This window comes from Microcaecilia unicolor, chromosome 10 (assembly GCF_901765095.1).
Source record: "Microcaecilia unicolor chromosome 10, aMicUni1.1, whole genome shotgun sequence".
In the NCBI taxonomy this organism is placed as follows: Eukaryota; Metazoa; Chordata; class Amphibia; order Gymnophiona; family Siphonopidae; genus Microcaecilia; species Microcaecilia unicolor.
This window is the reverse complement of record NC_044040.1, coordinates 145,398,017-145,421,967: the sequence shown is the minus strand read 5'-3', so window position 1 is coordinate 145,421,967 and position 23,951 is coordinate 145,398,017. Positions and strand designations below refer to the sequence as shown.

General features: G+C 43.5%; 1 protein-coding gene across 1 annotated transcript in view; it reads right to left on the bottom strand.

Annotated features, from left to right (window-relative positions):
• The window catches only part of ATG16L1 (autophagy related 16 like 1), a 303,900-nt gene that overhangs the window by 106,699 nt on the left and 173,250 nt on the right, over positions 1-23,951 (bottom strand). The window contains 3 exon segments of the mRNA XM_030217204.1: positions 382-453; positions 9,353-9,423; positions 22,441-22,546. Of these exon segments, the coding sequence (XP_030073064.1) occupies positions 382-453; positions 9,353-9,423; positions 22,441-22,546 (249 nt within the window).

Here is a 23,951-nt window from a genome sequence, read left to right as displayed (position 1 = left end):
TCATGTTCTCAGGATTTCCTCAATGAATATGCATGAGATCTATCTGTATGCACTACCCCCACTGTATGCATATTCATTGGGAAAATCCAGAAAACCCAACAGGGTTGCAGCCCTTGAGAACGGATGTCGCCCACCCCAGTGTTAGATTATCTTCAGAGTTAGCTTCCCTGGCATTTTGAAGACTACGTGGGACATTAACTATAAATATATGTCTCATAGGGTTGGTTTATTTCAAGTGATATCATTGTGTTGATATTTTTCCAATATTTATTTGGCTTAATTGCAAACATGCATAAGTAATGACGACCTTATGGTGATTTAACAAAAGGTATCACAGTTTATAAAACAAAATCCATGTACCCACTTGCACAGAAAGCTTACCCGGAGTCGGTAGTCATCCACTGTCCAGATTCTGCTAGCAAAGTCATTGGATGCCGCTAAGAGATAGGAACCCTGAGGAAATACAACATCCAAAACAATTGTTATCATAGCAATAAATTGTTAACTAGGATACATGCAGATAGTTCAGAAAAGAAAAGGGATGTTTTTAACTATAAACATAATTTTGTGATGAAGTCAGGCCAAGGTCCATCAAGTCCAGTATCCTGTCTTAGACAGTGGCCACCCCACATCACAAGTGTACATCAGATTCCAAAAACCTGATGCATTTCTTATAACTGATTTCCGTATGCTTGGAATAGACTTCTTGAGTCAGTACATCACAATCAATCTCTGGCTGTATTCAAATCTAGGCTAAATGGCCACCTTTTTGAGGCTGCTTTTAACTCTTAACTCCTATTCACTTGTTCAGTACCCATCTGTTTAATCATGCCCACCCTTATTTGTCCTATTTGCCTGTCTTGATTAGATTGCAAGCTGTCGAGTAGGGACTGTCTCTTACATGTTTAGCGTACAGCGCTGTGAATGTCTAGTAGCGCTATAGAAATAATAAGCAATAGCAGAACTTGCCTCACCTGAATAAAATATGGGCCAACAGCAATTAATAAGGAAAATTCACATTAACAGCAGCACAGGTTATCACATTTCATTGATATCAGCTTCTTAGAAAGAAGCAAATTTGATCTTCAGCTCTAACAAGGAGTGATAGGAGAACAACAGAGTAAGTCTCCAACCATTTCTAACATGAGCAGAGGGGGTTTTTTTTCTGGAAAAAAGTTCAGATTTCCAAGATCTAAGATAGGAGGCTTAAACCCTGTCTTCTTGGTGTGGAGCCTTGGCTCCTCTCCTATGGTAGGACTGGTTTATTTTTATTTAACATTGCTTGATATACTGAACATCGCACAAGCTATGCGTCACTAGGAAGTTTACAAATTAATAGACAGAAGAAAAAAAGAAAAGAGAAAATAAAACAGCAGCAGTGGTTGTGCAAGAGGGTCTGTTCAGAAGGAACTGCAGGAGAAAACTAACTTCTTCCTGAAGCAAGTAGGCATGAGAGGATGAGGTAGCAGAGACCATAATAGAAAGCAATTTGATCACGGAATCTTTAGCACATCATTATGCTGGAGAACCTAAAAATTTGTGGTAATCTGATCCTATTGCTGGAAAGAAAAAAAAAAAAAGTGTACCGACCTCCACAGGTAGAAGTGGGTGTATGTCTGGAGGAACACAGATCAAGATTGCAAGAGACAAAGTAGACAGTTGCTTTGGTTTTGCAGGTATGACCTGATCTGCTTGCCCTCTTTCACACTGGTGTGACTTGTGAAAGCAGAATGTTGAATTTGTTGAGATTACCTCATAAAGGGAATGAAGGTTCTTCTAGTGTAGTATTAAATTCTGCAATATTGGGAAGTGATCATTTGTCTAGAGTATGATGTACAAAGTGGTACAGAAGAGAGGTGTTGTCAAGTTAAGCAGTGATCCTTAACAGTATTCACCCCCAATAAATCTCCAATACATAGAGCATCTACTAGCCTTATTATGGACATCCTTCTGTAGGCTGAAGGACACAAACATGCACGACGTTTGCCTTGAAGAAATGTTGACCATGTCATAAACCATACATATAAGGTGGGCTCCACACTCAGCTGCTTCTGCTAGAATAACTGAGTCATATTTAAAGGAGAGTACTCATTTTTTGAACATCTTAGAAACAGCAGCATGGGGCAATCAACAATACTTAATGGTCACAATAGATATAGTAGCCCTGTATACTTCACTTCCTCAACAAGATTGTCTACAGATTTTTTATGATTGCTTTTCCGGTTGCTTTGGCCACTATCGCATTAACAAAAAACTTTTTTCTCTTCCTAGACCAATTTTATCAGCAAAGGAAAGGAGCTGCCATGGGGGCAACGTGTGCCCCCTCAACGGCCTGTTTATACATGGTCCATTTTGAGGAACGTTGATTAAAGAACAACCCTTGGTCTCGTCATACAGCAAAATGGCATCGGTATATTGATGGCATCTTTATGCTATAAAATGGAGACATAGAATGTCTACAGCAATTTTTCAAGTGGTTAAATGCATGGGACAAGAACATACAATTCATGATGAACCATTCAACAACACAAATATATTTTCTAGATGTGTTAGTTATTCAAGAGCATAACTCATTTACAACTTTGGTCTATACTAAACCTACAGACCCCAACACCCAAGAAGATGAAAGAAATCTTACCCTTCTCGCAATTGCTTAGATACCGCAGGATCTGTAGTAGTAAAACCATCTTTAAAAAATCAAGCGAACATAGTGCTATAGAAGTTTCGGGATAGAGGATACCCAGAACATATGGTCAAAAGAGCCCTCACCCGAGCTAAATATAATCATCGCAGTCAGCTTTTATAGCCTAGCAACAATACATCAGATGAAGATGGCAATCTACAAACATGTGTTTTACGATACACTCAGGGTATCAATAAAGTTGTACAAGTAATTAAAAAACACTGGAAAATCATGCAAACACACCCTACTTTCCACAATCATAAGTTGAGAATAGCGTACACTCGCAATCAAAATTTGTAAGAAATTTTAGGGGATAAACCATTGACTAGCAGAGGAGGTATTCCCCCAAGGGCGCCAGGAATGCAAAAAATGTAAACTGTGTTCCATTATGCTAACAGCACAGTCCTTTGTAAATCCACTGGACGCAAGAGAATATCTATTAAGATTTGATACAGATTGCGACACCACGCATGTTGTATACATATTATGGTGCTCTTGTTCAAAGTTATATGTGGGGAAGACCACACGGTCATTGAAACAAAGACTCAGCGATCACAAGCATACCTTGAAACACTCACGTCTAGAAGCTCCCTTAGTTTCCCACAATATTGAAAAATCTCACAAGTTTGAAGATTACAAATGTATGGCAATAGATCACATTCCTGCATCAATACGTGGAGGAGACAGAGATCAGAGACTGGTTCAAAAAGAGCAGCGCTGGATATATAGACTTAAATCTTTAGCTCCAGACGGTCTTAATAATCGTGTGGAATGGAAAGCCTTTTTATGAATTGGTTTAAAGGGACCAGATGAGTTTGGAGACCCCTAGAGGGCAGAAGAGTATGATTAAAATATGTTAGCCCTTTAAGTTTATAGCAGACATACGATTGGCAGATAGGGTTAGCGTCAGTTTAAAAACCGGCCGCCATCTTAGCACATAGAACTTCATGATAGACACGGAGTTGGTCCTACAATCAGGTAGGAAAACAAAATGTTAAATGCGGTTCCATGAGCTTTCTTAAACTCTCTATGAAGTTTACTAAGATTATCTTTATCTGCTTGCAGGGCATTTCATGTTGCTATGGGATTTGCTCCTTAAGAAGCATCGGCGAAACAGGGGCTCGCTGTCGGGCGTCACCCGTTAGCCCAAGTTGCCAGCAGATAAGTGTCTTGAGATTTGTATAAGCATTTAAGAGATTGCTAGAAAAAAAATATTTATAAAAAGATACAGTTTGAGGGTTTTTTGTGACTCATGAAGATGCTCATCAGGAGGTTTACATCAGAAAAGTCATTTCAATCGTAAACGCTGAGCAGCGCGATACCCACTGCTAATAAAGTTGCAGTGGCTATAGAGTATCTGAAGTCTTTTCCTCTTTGGATGTCCCATGGTATGGAGAGAGATTTATTTGCTTATGGTGTATTTAGATTTGTAGTCCCCAGGACCAAAGTCCATCACCCTAACCACAAGGCCACTCCTCCACTCCAGCAGTGGTTGAAGGGGGGCAGCCTCAGGAAAGATGTCAGGAAGTATTTTTTCACAGAGAGGGTGGTGGATGCTTGGAATGCCCTCCTGCGGGAGGTGGTGGAGATGAAAACGGTAACGGAATTCAAACATGCGTGGGATATGCATAAAGGAATCCTGTGCAGAAGGAATGGATCCTCAGAAGCTTAGCTGAAATTGGGTGGCGGAGCAGGTGGGGGGAAGAGGGGTTGGTGGTTGGGAGGCGAGGATAGTGGAGGGCAGACTTATATGGTCTGTGCCAGAGCCGGTGATGGGAGGCGGGACTGGTGGTTGGGAGGCGGGAAGTACTGCTGCGCAGACTTGTACGGTCTGTGCCCTGAATAAGGCAGGTACAAATCAAGGTAAGGTTTACACATATGTTTGTCTTGTTGGGCAGACTGGATGGACCGTGCAGGTCGTTTTCTGCCGTCATCTACTATGTTACTATGTTTAGATTTGTAGTCTTAAAGCAAATACCAGGTGGAATTTATTTCTTTATTTATAGAATTTATATCCCACAGTTTCCCACCCACGGGCAGGCCCAATGTGGCTAACATCAGTATGAAAAAGGCATACATTAATCCAGCATAAACAATCAAGTAGGAGAGATCAGTGAGTAATTACAACTTGAACATTGTAAAATATAGCAGAGAGTTCGTGGAAAACGGCATACGGCTTTTCAGCCGAAGAAGCATCTAATTTATTGAAAGATCAAGACACTTTTGGGGCTTCCTCTTCTTCAGGCCCCTCCCTATCCCAACAATTTGATAGTTTTAACACATGCATACAAAAAAGTGATTAAGTTGGAAGTGAACGGAGCAACTCTCTTAACATCCAGGAGTATGCAACCGTCTCTGCTCCTGCGACCCTGAGGCCGATCCCAGAACAGGAAGAAAAACGGACTGGAACAGATGAAACCGAGACAACACCTTAGGCAAAAAGGATGGAACAGGACGAAGTACCACTCGCTCCTTAGAAAATTCCAGAAATGGAGATCTACAGGAAAAAGCTTGCAACTCCGACACCCTCCTAGCTGACGCAACAGCCACCAAAAACACTGTCTTAAGCGTCAAATCCTTCAAAGAACAGGCTTGCAATGGTTCAAATGGGGGTCTTGACAGAGTGGAAAGAACCAGATTAAGATCTCAAGATGGAAAGACTGACTCCCTTCAAAAAACGGGCCACATCGGGAAGACTAGCCAAAGATTTACCCCGAATCCGACCTCTGAAACAGGAAAGAGCTGCCGCCTGCACTTTAAGAGAAGAAAGAGACAGTCCTTTATCAAAACCTCACTGTAGAAAATCTAACATCTGAGCCATGGACGCCCGAAAAGGATGAATGCCAGCCTCTGCACACCAAGCCTCAAAAATTCTCCAAGTGCGAATATAGTTTAGAGAAGTGGAGCGCCGATGAGACTGAAGCATGGTGGAAATCACTGGTGCTGAAAAACCCCGCTATAGCTAAACGGGCTCGTTCAAGAGCCAAGCCGTAAGACAAAATCGAGCCGGGTCTGGATGTAGAACTGGCCCTTGTACCAGCAAAGCCTGGTGAACTGGAAGCCGAAGAGGAGACGCCACCGACAGATGTTGCAGATCCGCGTACCACGGACGTCAAGGCCAGTCTGGTGCCACCAAAATTACCGGTCCTCCGTGTTCCTCGATCCTCTCTAGGAGACGACCTATTAGCAGCCAAGGAGGAAACGCGTATAGAAGGTCAGAGGGCCACTGCTGCAAGACAGCGTCTACCCCTGCCGCTCTTGCATCCCTTCGACGACTGAAGAATCGAGGGACTTTTGAGTTGAGACTGGTGGCGAAAAGATCTAGAACTGGAGTGCCCCAGCGCTCCACTATCAACTGAAAAGCCTGATCGCTGAGAGCCCATTCTCCTGGATCGAGAGTGTGGCGACTGAGAAAGTCGGCTTGAACGTTCTCCACTCCTGCTACATGCGAGGCTGAAATGGCCGTGAGGTGAACCTCCGCCCATGCGAGGAGACTCTCCGCCTCTCGACACAAGAGACGGCATCTCGTTCCTCCCTGGCGGTTGATATAGGCCACTGCCGAGGCATTGTCCGAAAGAACTTGCACCGCTTTGCCTATCAGGAGATAACTGAAGTGCTGCAGAGCTAACCGGATCGCCCTGGTCTCCAAAAAATTGATTGAACGGCTTCCAGTTGAGACCAGAGACCCTGGGTCCACCTGCCTAGGCAATGAGCTCCCCAGCCTCGGAGACTGGCTTCTGTCGTTAACGGTATCCACCGAGAAGATTCCAAAGGCATTCCTACAGTGAGATTCTTCATCTGTAGCCACCAAAACAGAGAGCTGCGTTCTCGGTTGAGGAGAGTCAATCGCAGTAAATGGTCAGAATTCACAATGGAGAAGGGTAGTTAGTGGGGTTCCTCAGGGGTCCGTGCTAGGACCGCTGCTTTTTAATATATTTATAAATGATTTAGAGATGGAAGTAACTAGCGAGGTAATTAAATTTGCTAATGACACAAAGTTATTCAAAGTCGTTAAATCGCGACAGGATTGTGAAAAATTACAAGAGGACCTTACGAGACTGGGAGACTGGGCGGCTAAATGGCAGATGATGTTTAATGTGAGCAAGTGCAAGGTGATGCATGTGGGAAAAAAGAACCCGAATTATAGCTACGTCATGCAAGGTTCCACGTTAGGAGTTACGGACCAAGAAAGGGATCTGGGTGTCGTCGTCGATAACACACTGAAACCTTTTGCTCAGTGTGCTGCTGTGGCTAAGAAAGCGAATAGAATGTTGGGTATTATTAGGAAAGGTATGGAAAACAGGTGTGAGGATGTTATAATGCCGTTGTATCGCTCCATGGTGCGACCGCACCTTGAGTATTGTGTTCAATTCTGGTTGCCGCATCTCAAGAAAGATATAGTAGAATTGGAAAAGGTGCAGCGAAGGGCGACTAAAATGATAGCGGGGATGGGACGACTTCCCTATGAAGAAAGACTAAGGAGGCTACGGCTATTCAGCTTGGAGACGAGACGGCTGAGGGGAGACATGATAGAGGTATATAAAATAATGAGTGGAGTGAAACAGGTGGATGTGAAGCGTCTGTTCACGCTTTGCAAAAATACTAGGACTAGGGGGCATGCGATGAAACTACAGTGTAGTAAATTTAAAACAAATCGGAGAAAATGTTTCATCACCCAACGTGTAATTAAACTCTGGAATTCGTTGCCGGAGAAAGTGAAGGCGGTTAGCTTAGCAGAGTTTAAAAAGGGGTTGGACGGTTTCCTAAAGGACAAGTCCATAAACCGCTACTAAATGGACTTGGAAAAATCCAAAATTCCAGGAACATGTATAGAATGTTTGTACGTTTGGGAAGCTTGCCAGGTGCCCTTGGCCTGGATTGGCCGCTGTCGTTGACAGGATGCTGGGCTCGATGGACCCTTGGTCTTTTCCCAGTATGGCATTACTTATGTACTTATGAATCCCTCTGAGAGGACCACCGGGATAGAAGGGACCACTGAAGAGGCCTCATATGAACCCTGGCCCAGGGCACTACCTCTATAGTGGCTGCCATGGAAACGAGAACCTGAAGATAATCTCGAGCACACGGACGCTGCTGCTGAAGTAAACCCCGTATCTGAGACCGGAGCTTTACAATCCTGGCCTGCGGCTAGGAGGCTAAAACAAAGGCAAAAAGAATTGGCAATCCGTAGAATAAAGGGTGAGAGAGGAGTATGGTATTATAAACGGGCAGATATTCATTGTGCAGTCTTATAAACAATTGTATAGTCAGGAATCCAGGGTTACCAAGGAGGATATACAGGACTATTTTGGTCTGTTATCTCACTGTGTCTGATGCAATGCGAATTCATTTGGAGGATATTACGGCTGAGGAGATATGTACTGCCATTAAGTAGCTCCCAGTGGGCAAGGCACCTGGGCTAGATGGCTTTTCCTCCAGTTTTTATAAAACCTTTGATTATAATTGGTGCCCTTGCTTACCATGGTGTTTAATGGTGTACAGAAAGGGGAGGCACTACCAGATACTTTGAAATTGTCTGGGATTACAATTCTTTACAAACCAGGATGACAGAGTACTCTGTGCGGCCCTACAACCCCATATCCCTCTTGGATTTAGATGTTAAAATATTGACTAAGATTTTGGCAAGTAGGTTGTCAGCCATGTTTTCTGGAATAGTCTATTCTGATCAAACATGATTTGTGACCAGGTGACAAGAGACAGACAATGTGAATGCTGTTGGTGATAGATGCTGAAAAGGCATTTGATCGGGTTAATTGGGCCTTCATGTTTGCTATGTTGAAGAAAATTGGGTTGGGGACCAAGTTCATCCATTGGATTACTACTTTTTAAACTTCACCATAGGTTGCAATTAAGATAAATAGGGCTTGTTCAGATTCATTCTTATTGGAGAGAGGGACTCTCCAGGTTTGCCCTCTTTCCCCATTGTTTGCTTTAGTTATGGAGCCTCTGGCACAACATATTAGGGACAACCCATATATTAAGGGTCTCATTCTAAGGGGTGAGGACTACAAAATTTCTCTCTTTGTGAGTGATGTTCTCCTTAGTGACTCAGCTGCAGACTTCAGTCCCAAATCATCTTCAGGAATTAACAGAATGTGGAGAAGTATCTGGATTTAAAATTAACCTGAATAAGATGGAGGCTTTGAATGTTAACCTATCAAGAGGGAGAGCTGGCATAACTCCAATTTCCCCCTCAGGTGGGTCAAACATTCTTTAACATATCTAGGAACTCAAATTCCATCCCAGTTGGAAGAACTATATCAGATTAATTTGGGGTCATTGGTGAGAAAGATATGTCTGGATTTGTGCCACTGGCTGAGGGAAAAGGGAGAATAAAACACATTCAGAGGGAGAAAAGGAAAGAAGCCTAAAAAAAAAATGGAGAACCACATCCTCTAAAGCGGCTAAGAATGCAAGAAGAAATACACATTAGCTTGTTACCAAAACTAAGGTGGAATGTGATGTAGCTGCACAGGAATTCTGAATAAGCCCATACTGGTACTGCCAATGTCTCCCTTTTCCTTCTGGGTGCTTGGTATAATAAAAATAAATGTCAACTAATCTCATGTACTTCTGGTATGGTTGTGCCAAGGGATAGTAAAGGTAGGTCTTAAAAACTGCTTAACAGAAAACTGGAAGTATACTTACAGCACTGTCAAATTCAATGCTAGTAATGCCTGCATTACAACCAGAGAGTGCAATCTTCATCTCGCACTTATCTGTAAATAAAACAGAAAATGATAAAATACAGCAGTGGGCCCAAGATGGACAAAAAATTATATTAGACCAATCAGAATGGCACTTATTATTGTGAATCATCACTTAGGAGTACAGAATATTTGTATGAGTTTTACTAAGCCCTAGCCTATTTTAGAGATTCTGCAAAAATAAGACTCTCAGAACAAAAAATATGGTCTTATGGTCTTACCTACTGATTTTCTCGGATGGAGACAAACTGAAAAGCTGTAAATCATCAGATTAAAAAAAAAAAAAGAAGCACACAGGTGGGCGGCTCTAATAAAGTGAAAAAATAACAACTGCTAAAAAAGAATACCACTAGAGGGAATGAGGGGCTTCAGTCTGAAAAAAAAAAGACCAATTAAAATGAAGTAAGTTCAACTGGCCAACACCAATGGTACAAAAACAAAGAATACAGAACACAATGCAACAGATAAAACTTCATAATCGGAGGAGAGTTTCTGGACTGGTTTGGTTGGAACTCAAGGAAAGAAAATTAGCAGGTAAGACCAAATCTGTTTGTTCCTCATCCAGATCATTCCAGAACTGATGGGATAGAGCAAAGCAATTCTCAAACTGGGAGGGATGAAGCTATACCTAAAGCTAAAAACATAATGCATTAAAACCACATCCCGCCTAGCCTAAATATCCAGCTGCAAAAAACTTCTTTAACAAATGGAGAAAAGAACAAAACTGAACAAGCCTCCACCCAAAACACAGCCATACCTCTGATCAAAAGCTTTAATTGAGAGGGGAATGTCACAAACCTTAAGAGTATAAATTGAATTTTATCACCTCCTTCAACCTGCAAGCAATTGTAAACTTTGAAACTGAGTCATCCGTTATAGGACTTCCAAACATGGATTTGCAGAACATTAGTGACCGTCAAGTACTGCAACAAAACTCTGAACATCTAAAAACTTTGAACTCATCTTCCCAATCTCTGGACAAAAGATGGAAAATACACCACCTGGTTAAGATTAAATGGCAAAACTACTTTTGGAAGGAAAGAAGGACTGTCCTAATCAAATCTCCAGATTCTGTAAAATACAAAAATGGATTATGACAAGAAAGGGTTTTGTATATTCCTTCCTATGCTAGGCCTGTTACAAAAGCCCATTGCTCTGTTTGGTCCTCACAAGTTAGCCTAATAAGTTAGCATCTTTGTAAACATACAGTGCTTTCTCAGGACTGAGGAATGACACTTCAAGGATGCAAGTTTGGCTGGAGCTGAGACTATGCCTTTCATATAAGGTGGATATAACCTTGGGACGTGGTGAGAGACTGAGGAGTATACAGTGAGCCTAAACAATGTTTCAGTCTTGGGGAAAGAGGACACAAGGGGATTGTTAGTTTGCTGTGTGACTAACTGCATGCAGAACTGATAAGTAATTAGCCAATGGCCACCGACTGTGTACATGCAAACACATCAGGAGAGACTGATATGATACAGGAACAATCCATATATGGCACAGGCTACTTTCTGCTTTTATTTTAGGATAAATCACATGATTTAGGAGAAACAAAACTTACAAAGGGTATATATGTGATGGCTTGGAAAGTGTTAGCTGAGCAGTCTTTGTTATTCAGGATTTGCGTCTTGCCTTGCTGTATGACAACTTGTTCCAGAGAGGACAATTACTTTGTATTGGGCTTAGTGATATACCAACAAAGATAATTATTGATTGCGCCTATATCTAAGTCTAAATTGCCTCTCATTTTTTTCAGCCCACGAGGCTGAAGTGTTTCCCCTCCCAAGGGACAAGGATAACAGTTTGCAACTCAGATTTCTATATTCTTCCATAGGAACAATCAGAAAACTATCTTCAAAGATAAATTTTTCAAAAGCAGCCCTTCTTTAAAGGTTCAAAAGGAGACAAAGTTAAACCCCAAAGGATTAAGATTCCAAGCTAAAAACATTTAAGACACAGGACAAAGTAAATGAGTGACCCCTCTAAGAAAAACCACATACGGATGAGAGCTAAATATAAAACCCTAGAGACAAGTTCAAACACAAACAGATGATAGGGTTAAACCTTTCTGTAGCCCAGTTTGAAGAAAAGACTTATCTAAGGAAGCTCAAAACAGTGAAATACCCTGATTACATCAAAGATCAAAAACTGTCAAAACTCAAGTATATGCCATAGACATTGCCCAATTCCTAGCATGCAAAACAGTCAAAATCTTGCCTCATCAATCCACTACATTTCTTTGAAGGGGTGAACAATCATGTGCATAAAGGTGAACTGGTTCATGTTGTGTATCTGGATTTTCAAAGGGCATTTGAAAAAGTACCTCATGAAAGACTCCAGAAGAAACTGGAGAGTCATGGGGATAAGAGGCATAGTCCTACTGTGGATTAAAAACTGGTTAAAAATATAGGAAACAGAGAGTAGGGTTAAATGGCCAGTATTCTCAATGGAGAAGGGTAGACAGTGGGGTTCAGCAGGGGTCTGTGCTGGGTCTGCTGCTTTTTAACATCTTTATAAATGATCTAGAAATGGGAATAACTAGTGAGAGGTAATTACATTTGCTGACGACACAAAGTTACTCAAAGTTGTTAAATCACAAGAGGATTGTGAAAACTTACAAGAGAACCTTCAGAGACTAGGCATCCAAATGCCAAATGACACTTAATGTGAGCAAGTGCAAAGTGATGCATGTGGGAAAGAGGAACCCAAACTATAGCCATGTGATGCAAAGTTCCACATTAGGAGTTACCGATGTTGTAGGATTGTTGTAGGAGGTGGAAGGCCTCCAAATATTTAATATAGAGGTGGAAGGCCTCCAAATATTTAATATACAGAATTAATTTTCTCATATTGGACAGAGAGGAATGAAGGCTTCTCTCCTTCCAAATCATGAGAAACAGAGCTTGCTGGAATAGCAATTACACTTTACCTCCCCCATCTTGCCAAGCCAGGTGAATTGTAAATCTGAATTGCCCCCAATCTCACCCATTAAGTGTCACCGGTCTCAGGGAAATTCAGATGACAGAATTCTTTTCCCATGCCCCTTGGAAGTAAGGTTGCAGTAGTTAACTTTTGTCTCCTCTTTTAGAATAAGGGGAAATACTAAGATAAAAGATCATAGGTTCTGAGAAATATATCCTTGTGTGAGAAAAGCTGTAAAGATGGACAAACAGACCAAATGTTTTCCTCAAAACAGACTAAAGAAAGCAAAAATGAAAGAAAACAGGGGATATTAAAGGGAAAGCTCAGTCCCTAAAATAAGCCCAACATGAATCCACCCATCACTTTCTCTTTTTATTCCTGGCCCCAAAGGCATGAGAGTGAGCCTAATTTTAAGAATTTAAAAATGTTATTAAAGACTCATTTTTAAACAAAAGTTTATGACCTATAAATGGACCTCAAGTGATGCTAAAAATTGGATGGTCCTGGTATATATGGATGAGTGTTTATTTTGAGTTTCATTTGATTACTGTCCTTTATTATGGCTCTCTTTTGTTTTTTCTCAATTTCTAGCTGTTGTGAACCACTGTGGCTAGTCAGTCCTGGTATCATAACTTTTTAAATAAACAAAATAAAGTGGCTGTGAAAGTTCAGCTGTACAGGAAGCAATGTTCCAACCCTTAATTCTTCTTATAGAATCTCCAAGAAGAGAAATAAAGGCTAGGAAAATACCTAGGCTCCTCCCAAACCACTGCAAAATCAGCAAACCTAAATTCCTTCCTGCAATCAATTCTAAAATCTCTCTGACAGACTAAATTCAACTGATTACCCGGGAGAAAAACACCAGCCTAGAACTGAAAGAAATGAACATCCCAGGATCAGGAAAACCAAAACTCAAAAATTCCGAAGTTGCTGGATCAGTAACTACTAGGAAGCGAAGGATAATAGTGGTTGGTGATTCATTTCTGATGGGCACAGAAGCATCTATTTGCTGACCAGCCATGATGTCCTAGGAGCTATGCCGTTTGCCTGGTACCAAGGAGAGTTTCCTAGGATTCATCAAGCCTACTATCATCCAAGGCTGCTCATACATGTTGCACAGATGATTCTATTAGGTGTCCCACTGAACGTATCAAAAGTGACTTTATGGTTCTGGGGGACAGTGTGAAGCAGACAGGTATGCAGGTCCTGTAAAGACCGAAGCAGAGAGGCTCACATGATGGAGAAGAATGCATGGCTGCACAGATGGTGTCAAGAGGTTTCCTGGATCATAGGATTATTCTCCAAAAGCTGTTGAGCAAAAATGGAATCCTCTTTCTGAAGAAGGGAATAAGTGTTTTATGCAGCAGACTGGCAAACCTACTGAAGAGGGCGTTAAACTAGGATTGTCAAGATGGGTGAATAAAGATATCAGGTAAGTAAAAGTAAAGAAGAAATTAAATCTTACCTGCTAATTTACTTTCCTTTAGTCCCCTCCAGACCATCATGGATGGGTTATGCACTCTGACCAGCAAGCAGAACCACTAACTTCTGAATTTGGCTATAAGCCTGTTGTGCAGTCCCTCACAGAGCCAGTAACCAAACAACCAAGCAGAAGAAACTCTGACCCCTGCCTAAAACCAGGATTCCCTCTCAGGCGCCGCTTTGCCAATTCCTGAACCAAGACTCCAATGCGTTGCTGCTCTACAAGAACCACAGGCACACACCATAAATCAAAACTAAAGTGCGGCCAAGTACAAATTCTACTGTAAGTGGAAACAGGCTGAGCCTGCTTCATTTTCTTTCTTTTCTTTTTTTCAATCTGAACCCTGCTTCATCTGATATGCAGCAAAGCCAACACTTCATAACAGCTACCAACGCACTCACTGCAACAACTGATCTAGGTCTATTTGGGATTCTGCCAGGTACTTGTGACATGGATTAGCCATTGCTGGAAACAGGATACTGGGCTAGATGGACCATCGGTCTGACCTAGTATGGCTATTCTTATGGGTGGGCTCTGTGCTGGTCAAGAGGGGGGATACTACCCTACAAGTCACTGGTGAGGCCTCACAGAGTTGTATGTTCAATTATGGAATCTGTATCTCAAAGTACATTAGCAGTAAGATCTAATTTCTCCTTCCATAGCATCTCTCCAGACCAGTACAGATGTGAAGAACCAATGCAGTGACAATTAAGGGAGGGTCCCACTAAGACTTGTTTCCAAAACTCGCACTTCAAAGGCAACATCCTCTTCTTTCCTGTGACCACCCACTAGGATGAACAATCTGGCTGACAAAACTGAGTCCAACGAATGTACACACACAACACCCAATAGACATTCAGGTGGTACAAACGATGCTGGCCATCCAAGCCTTTGGCCTCTCCCAAAATAGGCAAGACCACTAGCTGATCAAGCGCAAACACCACCTTGTGAAGAAAGGAAGGAACCGCTCGCAACACCACCTTCTCTTTAGGAAAAGAACAGAAATGGCTCCCAACAAGATGCTGCCTGTAACTCCAAAATGTGCAACACGGAAGCAATAGCCACCAAACACACCATCTTCAAGGCGAGATCTTTCAGGGAACTGTCTGCCAAGGGCTCAAAGAGGGGAGACACCAGAGCTGTAGGAATTTGATTAAGATCCCAAGAAAGCAGAAAGGGCCCAAGTAGGCTGAAACAGGTTTCCTCCCCCCCCCCCCCTCCGAGAAAGCAGACCACATTGCAATGAGATTGCAAAAGACTTGTCCTTCACTAGACCCTGAAAGCAGACAAAGGCTAACACCTGCTCTTGAGAGGGAATAGAGCAAGTCCCTTACTCAAACCATCTTGCAGAACGTCCAAAATTTGAAGAACCAACGACTTAAGGAGACTAATTAAATGTTCCTAACATTAACCTTCAAAAATACGCCAGAACCAGACATAAGCCTAAGAGGTAGAACACTTCCTAGAATGAAGGAGAGTGCTAATCACCTTGTTCAAACATAAACACGCCTTTTCAACAGCCAGCCGTAAATCAAAATGGAGATGGTCTGGCATCAAGACCAGTCTCTGAACCAGTAACTTTCACTACTGGCAGCCTGAAGGGATGGTCTATCACCAGACGCACCATGTCACAGTATCAGCGCCAACAAAATCAATCCAGAGCCACCAGCACCACTGAGCCCTGGTGATGCGCTATTCTCTGAAGGATCCTGCATCCAGAGGCCACAGAGCAGATTCAATGGGGACCACTCCTGAGGGCATTTATGGCCTCCACCTTGCCATCCTTCCTCTGAATGAAGAGCGAGGAACCTGGGCGGTGAAGGAAGACACAATCAAATCCACCCAAACCAACCTGTCTACAAGGAGGTCGAAAGTGCAGCATCCCAGGCTGTTCCCCTGGATCCTATTTGTCTCTGTTTAAAAAGTCCAACTATTTTTCGTCTCTACAATGTGTGCAGTGGACAGGAGTGACAAAACAGAGGGTTTTAAGCCTGTAAACTTTATTAATTATTTCTTGAAGTGTATTTCTCTAGTTTGGCCACCCAAGTACCTGACCAGGACTGCAAAGGCTTTCATGTCCACCACCTGCTGGAGACTGAGAACCACTGGCTCTCTCAAGGACTGCACAGCCAAACTCAGAAATTCGAGGTTCTCAGTTTCCACCTGCTGGTCAGAGTGCATACCCAATCTGTGCTGGTCTGGAGGGATGCTATGGATATATTAAATACCTCTTATAGCAGTGATTTTCAAACTGGTGTAGTCAACAAACATTTAACCTAGATATCAAGTCCATGCTTTCCAAGGAGAGCAGAGTCAGGGAGTCAAAATTATTTGAAATCTTTAACAACGGACCCTCATTCTAATTTCTTACTATCCTCACTGATCACCAGCACTAACTGGAGATGCTGCAGGTTTGACATCTTCTCCCCCATCCACTGGCACTGCTTTCAGCACCTACATACTGCCACCAGCCTGGGTTAGAAATGCAACATTCTGCACCCTCCAACATGGGCTAGTCCAATAATATGAGGTACCGTGCCTGTCTTTATATTTTTTTTGAGGTGGGTGACAAAAGTCCACAGGGTTTGAGGAAGAGGGTATACTAGACTACCAGATTTTTCGTTTTTAAATGTTGTGAGCATGGGGGAGGTGGGCTGCTAGACTACCATGGATTTTTTTTTTTTAATTTGGGGGCAGGAGCATACAGTCAGGGTCTGCTAGACTACTAGGGCATTTAATGTGTGTCTAGGACAGGGTCTGAGTGGTTTGCATCTGGAGCTGTTAGCTACTCCAGTAGACTATCTCTTCTACACCACCTCAGATGTGGCAGTAAAAATTTCTCATATTGTGCTTGTGTTAAAGTGTCCTGTGTACTGCTCTGCATTGCCACAAAACAGCCAATAGGCTTACATCATATATTTTAATATGCTGTGCATGAACATCACAAGTTCATTTCATCACTGAACCCCTTTCTGCATCGTGCACCCATTAATGGGTGCATTGAGCTCTTGTAAACCACACATCTTTGCCCACAGTAGCTTTTTGCATCAGCCTCATAGCATTCCGGCAGCAGAACCAGACCTTTATCAGATGGCAGTATACTTTTTGGGGTCGATATTCAAAGCAATTTAAAATGGCCAGAAGCAGCTCCTGGCTGTTTAAAAATTGTTTGTGTGGAGCTATCTGGGGATATTCAGAGGCATTTAACCACATAGTGCCGCTGAATTTTCCCTCTGTCTATGCTGAAACCGATTAGTTTGTAGGCGGAGTTAGGGCAGAGCATAAAACTTAGCTGGTTATAGGCGATTTTCAGTCCACTAACCAGCTAAGTAACTGCAGAAAGTTAAAACAGCAAAACAGTTGTCCTAACGTCATGCAGCAAGTTAACTAGGCACCGATCTGAAAATCAGCTAGTACCTGGTCAACTTCTGGGTCGGCAGTAACATAGTAAATGATGGCAGTTAAAGACCTGTACGATCCATCCAGTCTCTGCCCAACAAGATAAACTCAGTTAACGCCTAGATATTCAATGTCCATGGCTGGAAAGGACTTCCTAGCCGCTTATCACCACGGGCTAAATATTGGGCCCTTTATGTGCATCTGTGTTAGTGAAATAAGGAACCTGTGCTTTCTAGAAGCCAAGTTTACAACTGCCTTGTAACCACAAGTTTTCCTATTTTTAGCTTTTATGGAACATATTCTGTTAGCTGTGGAAAAAAAACAAACAGGAAAAACATGCCATGCACAATAAGGAAAAATTAGGTTCTTACCATGATAATTTTCTTTCCTTTAGACATAGCAGATGAAGCCATTACGTATGGGTTGTGTCCATCAACCAGCAGGGGGAGATAGAGAGCACTCAATTTTTCACAGTGCCTCATGGCCAGCTAGCTCCACTGCCTCTTCAGTATTTGAAGCTTCCAAAGCAGTATGGCAAACCGCAATGGGAATAACATGAACTTTCCTCACAGTGAACGATGGCCCCTTAACAAGGGCATAAACTCCAAAAAAGGAGGGAATGAACTCATCCTCCTGGAGGGAATAAACTCGTCCTCCACTTTGTATAAACGGAGGGAATACTTGCATCCTCCTGGAGGGAATAAACTCATCCTCCCAAAACATGAACTGGAGGGAATGAACTCATCCTCCTATAACTGTAACAAGAATCCTGAAGACTGTTTTCCGACTCCCCAAGGAAGGAATATAACTTCAGGAAACAAGAACAGCACCTAAAATCAGAATCACTGCAATACAGACAATCATACAGGGAGGGCTCATGGTTCATCTGCTATGACTAAAGGAAAGAAAATTATCATGGTAAGAACCTAATTTTCCCTTCCTTGTCATCAAGCAGATGAAGCCATTATGTATGGGATGTAACAAAGCAATCCCTAAATAGGGTGGGAACAAGCCACACCACGCGCTAGCACCTGTGCTCCAAAACGCTGGCAGCCACATCCAGCCTGTAATGTCGGGCGAAAGAGAGCTTAGAAGCCCATGTTGCAACACTGCAAATCTCATGAAGAGATAGTGCTCCAGTTTCCGCCCAGGAAGAGGAAATCGCTCTTGTGGAATGTGCCTTAAAGGCTTCAAGCGGAGCCCGGCCAGACAGCAGATATGCTGAAAAGATAGTTTCTTTGAGCCAACGGGCAATAGTGGCTTTAGACGCCGAAGACCCTCTGCGAGGACCTGCAAACAGCACAATCAGAGGTCCTGAAAGAATTTGCAATTCAGAGATACTGCAACAGAGTCCTGCGCACATCCAAAAGGTGCAACTGCCCAAATGAATCTGGAAACTCCTCCTCAACAAAGGAGGGAAGAAAAACAGGCTGGTTTAGGTGAAACGCTGAAACCACCTTAGGCATGAAGGAAGGCACGGTCCGAACCGTGACCCCTGACTCTGAGAATTGCAGAAAAGGGTCTCTACAGGACAGCGCCTGGAGCTCTGACACCTGTCTCACCGAGGTAATGGCCACTAAAAAGACGGCCTTCAGTGTCAAATCTTTCTCTGAAGCACGCCGAAGCGGTTCAAAGGGAGCTCCCTGAAGGGCCTTCAATACTAACCCCAGGTTCCAAGCTGGACAAGGTGCCCGCATGGGAGGACGGAGCCGAAGCACCCCTCTAAGAAACCGTGCCACATCTGGATGAGCAGCTAAAGACACGCCTTCAACCTTGCCACACAGGGAGGCCAATGCTGCCACTTGCACCCGCAGGGAATTATAGGCCAAGCCTTTGTGTACACCATCCTGCAAAAAGTCCAGAATCGGCGAGACAGGAGCCCGCAACGGAGAAAGCGCTCTTGTAACACACCAGACTTCAAACTGGCGCCAAATCCTGGCATAAGCCATGGAAGTGGACCGCTTACGGGCCTGCAGGAGAGTGGAAATTACCTTATTTGAGTAGCCTTTATCTCTCAATTGTGCCCTCTCAATCGCCGTGCCATAAGACCAAAGCGGCAGGCGTCCTCCATGGCCACCGGACCCTGTGACAACAGGTGCGGAACCAGAGGTAACAGAAAGGGAGCCTCCAACAGCATCTGTCGGAGGTCCGCATACCAAGGCCTCCTGGGCCAATCCGGGGCGATGAGCACTTCTCCTGGATGCAGCCGAATCCGCAGGAGCACTCGCCCTATCAAGGGCCACGGAGGGAAGACATACAGCAAGCCCAGGGGCCAGGGTTGAGCCAAGGCATCCAACCCTGCAGAGCGAGGATCCCTCCGTCTGCTGAAGAAGCACTGGACTTTGGCATTGGAACTGGTCGCCATAAGATCCATCACTGGCTTGCCCCATTTGGCACATATCTGATGCCTGCTTAGATAGTCGGCTTGCACGTTGCTCTGACCTACAATGTGAGCTGCTGACAGGGACTGTAGATTCAGCTCGGCCCAGTGGCAAATTTGTTCGGCCTGCGCGGCTAGAGCTCTGCACTGAGTGCCGCCTTGTCGATTTATGTAGGCCACTGCTGTCATGTTGTCCGACATCACTCGGACAGCGAATCCTTCCAGGGTCACTTGAAAGGCCAGAAGAGCCAGAAACACCGCCACACTCAGAAGGGGAATTAGCCCTTCTGCGTATATCAGGAGGATAAGAAACAGGCAAAGCCAACTCCAAAAGGCCAGGATCCACCGGGGGGGGGGGCAGGCAGAGGGTCCAAAGAACCCTGTGGAAGAGCTCTTTTAAGCATGTACGCCCTGTGCAGCATTAAAACAAAATCAGAGGAGAAAACCGCTCCCTGACCGCCCGGATCCTGCCCAGGGCTATCAGCTCTATTATTAGCCTCACTCAGAGGACCCCCCCCCGCCCCTCGGATTCAGGGCTCTCCGTCACAATGGAGGCCGTGCCATGTGGAAAATCCAAAATGGCGTCCGCTGCCAGCTCAGAGCGCGAAAGCTCGCCGCTCGCCATGCTCGGGCCAGCTCTACCGTCTGTACAGCACGAATTACAGAGCCCTGCTGCTGATTTGCGCTTGCCACATTTAGAACAGCACTTTACAGTCTCCGCAGCCATCGCCGAAAACGGCGGTAAAATTCAAAAATGGCGGTTCGCGCCAAAAACGTCCCGATCGCGGGCCCACCCCGGAGGAGTCAGAAAACACTCTTACCTCACTAGACCGAGTATCACAGCTCCGGTCCTGCAGAAGAATCTCAAGGAAAAAAACCTCTTTTCCAAGATCGCTGCGCTAAAGCACGACGCGACTTTAATTAATTAATTATTTATTTTAACGCTGTGAGGAAAGCAGAAGCAAAAGAGGTAAATAAAAACACTCCGGAGGCTCAGATAAGTGGGAAAGGCAGGGAAAGGTGAACCAATGTGCCTGCATCCACTGAGTGGGAAAGGACAGGGAAAAACAAGCTAATATGTCCACATCCACGGGGGCATGGGTAAGGCAGGGAAAGGGCTGACCTATGTGCCTTCAAAGTGAAGCTGCTATAGCCTCTAACACCCTGGCTAACAACTGGCAAGCCAGGAGCAACCCCAGGCAGATTTTTGATGGAGCTCGAAGAAGCTGCAGCCACCCTGCTTGGGGAGATAGAGAATACTGAAGAGGCAGTGGAGCTAGCTGGCCATGAGGCACTGTGAAAAATTGAGTGCTCTCTATCTCCCCCTGCTGGTTGATGGACACAACCCATACGTAATGGCTTCATCTGCTTGATGACAAGAAATGAACAATAATGACTGCTATATAGAAACCTTGCTACCAAAACAAGACAGACCTATCCTGAGCTGCTTAGGAGAGGCTTCTCTCTCAGAGGCCTACTCTATCTGCTACTAAAGAGTGATTAACAGACATCTTAAGAGTTCAGCCTTTTCAGTTTTCCCCAACATTCATATGGCGCTCAGAGGAACCCCTTTGGATCCTGGTGCATGAGAGAGAGAAAAAAAAGTTTTCCTGTAGGGCTAAAACACTGCATAAGGCACTATAATTAGGCACTAGCCTGCAATATGAACCTGACTTTTACAGACTTGACTATTTGCAGACCTAATGAAGTGGGGCTTGGTACTATGTAAAGGCCTCAAGGTACAGGAGGAGGCATCCAGTCTGCTAAAAGCAAAACAACTGGGACTAACAACTTTTTGTTGATATATTGTTATCAGCATGGATGTCATTGCAGGGGCTTCACGTCATCATGGTCCATGACACCTGGACCCAAGACTTGGGGAGAAAGGTATAAAGACACCACCATTGAAGGTGTTATCAGTAACTGGCACGAAAGCTGTTATCTGTCAGAACCCCGGTAACAGCCTGTACAGCATTCCCTGCTGGGGAGTCCACCTGCTACCTGTGCTCCTGAGTCCTGATTTATCATCATCAGGGTCTGTGTTCCTGATCCAATCATCATCAGTTCCACCTGCAGCCTCCTGACCTAATGTAGTGAGTGATATCATCTATCAGGTCTGATCTGTTATCTCCTTAGTGTCTATGAATGCCTGGGGGTGCTAGGTATCCATCACCATCATTCTGAGCTAGCATAATTCATTGTCTCTGGTTACATCTATTATTGCCTGCTGCCAACAGTAAAACAGCCTACCTTTTTATAACAACCTCTAAGCCTTATGTCAATTACTCTCAGTATATAAAAAAGTATGCATAATAATTCTGGACTGTGAATTAGGATCGTGAGTGAGAGATTGTTATAAGATTGGAAAATTTTTCTAGAGTGCTAAATTTTCCAAAGGTAAATTATTCCTCTCACTCATTACCAACTCCATTTTCAATTTGATATTATGTGCTTAGTCCCCACATTCTCAACCCTGTGTTATGCAAGGGCTTTCTTAAATTATTCACAGCCATTATGTTATGAAATCTTCAACAGTCCATCTCTTCATGAAACCCACTTATTTTTGTTTATTGCTATTTTTGTTGGTCGGATTTTTTTTTAAATTGAATATTTAGTCTGAATTGGTCCATGCATGTCATGGTGTGATTATGTTAGGGCCATTAAATCCTGAACACACCATTTCTCTGGTTTCTGCTGGAAGAGGATCAAAGAAGAATTCAATCTCCATAGCCTCCAGTTGTTGATGGCATCCAGTGACTCAGTTTTTCAAATACCATATACAGCTGAAATATCCACAAAAAGAAAATGCAGAGTGCACCACTAATAGAAGACTGTACTATACCTCCAATCACTTCCCAGAGTTTCACCTTCCGATCCATTCCTCCTGTGGCCAGTAATCGTGAGCCAGGACTGAATCGTACAGCATTGACTTCCCCATCATGAGCATCCTAAAGGACAGATACTGTTTTATATATCTTTCAGGGGCTACTATTCAAGAGTACAGCATTACAAGGATTTGCCAATTAACTATTTAAAAAGCAACACAACTTTATTTTTTTCATCTTAAAACCATGCCTATATAACAAAGTCCGCAAGCACTTATTAAAACCTGCCATAGATATTAAGCAGTTATCAAAGTTGTCCTAAGGGACGAGTCAGTGAGGCACTAGCCAGGGATGAGGAGGGCTGTGATGAGGAGGGTTAAATTAAGTTATGTGTGGATAAAAGCAAAGAACAGAGACAGAGCTATCACAGTATGTTAAGTGTGCTATATAGTTCGGAGTGTATGTTTGCAGGTTTTTTATTATTTCACAAAATGACACCACAACTTGAATATAACTTGTACAGTGATGTGAGGGGGTTTATAGAACTCTGCCCCTCACCCTTAAGAATAGTTCCATAGACAGCCTAAGCCACCTTAAGAGTCCTAGTTCCGCCCCAAGAAGAAATGAGCAGGAAGGAGGGGTGGAGTTGGAACCAGGAAGTATATAAGACAAGGCCTGACTGAGGTTAAGGAGGCCCCAATAAGGAAGATCAGAAGCCCAGCAGATGCTGCTGCACTTCCTTCATACTAATTGTGACCTGGTAAATCAGTTTTACTGCTTGTAGCCAGACCTGTGTCTGACAACTTACAGGCTGTGTTAGGGGCATGGCAGCCCCATCAGCCATAGAGTGTTTAGCCTGCCAGCCAGAGGTATGCTGAAGATCGGTTACTGAACCAGAGACTTTTACACCCAATGTTCCTGACCTGTGAAATAACAGGTCTCACAGCTCAGCTAAATAAACTACTTCACATTTATATACCTGTCTGGTAATGTTATTCACAGGGCCACCCCACAACCTTCACCCAGGGTATCACAGGTGAGTTATAACAACCTAGGCTCCATTGCTGGGGAACGTGAAGTGTATTAGAGAACTGGAATGCAGGATTTATATTAACATTGTCTAACCCTGTACAGAATCTAGACCTCACTCCCATATAAAGTCTGTTTGGCAGTTAAAATTTAATGCAAAAAGAGTGATATATGTTGGGGTATATAGAAAACCTAAGGAGCTTTATGTGATAAGATGCTAACACACACCAGGAGAGGAACCTCAGGATGACAGTACACAGTGGCAAAACAATTTGACAAGGTGGTGGCCAAAATCAGAAGGATGCTATACTGCATACATAACAGACATAGCCAGCAGAGGGAAGTCACTGGCGAGACTTCTCAGAATTGTGTTCAATATAGAATCTATATCTCACTTAAGATAAAGGTAAAATTAGTTCTTACCTGATAATTTTCTTTCCATTAGTCCCAACAGATCAATCCAGAGACGAGTGGTTATGTCCCCCTACCAGCAGGTAGA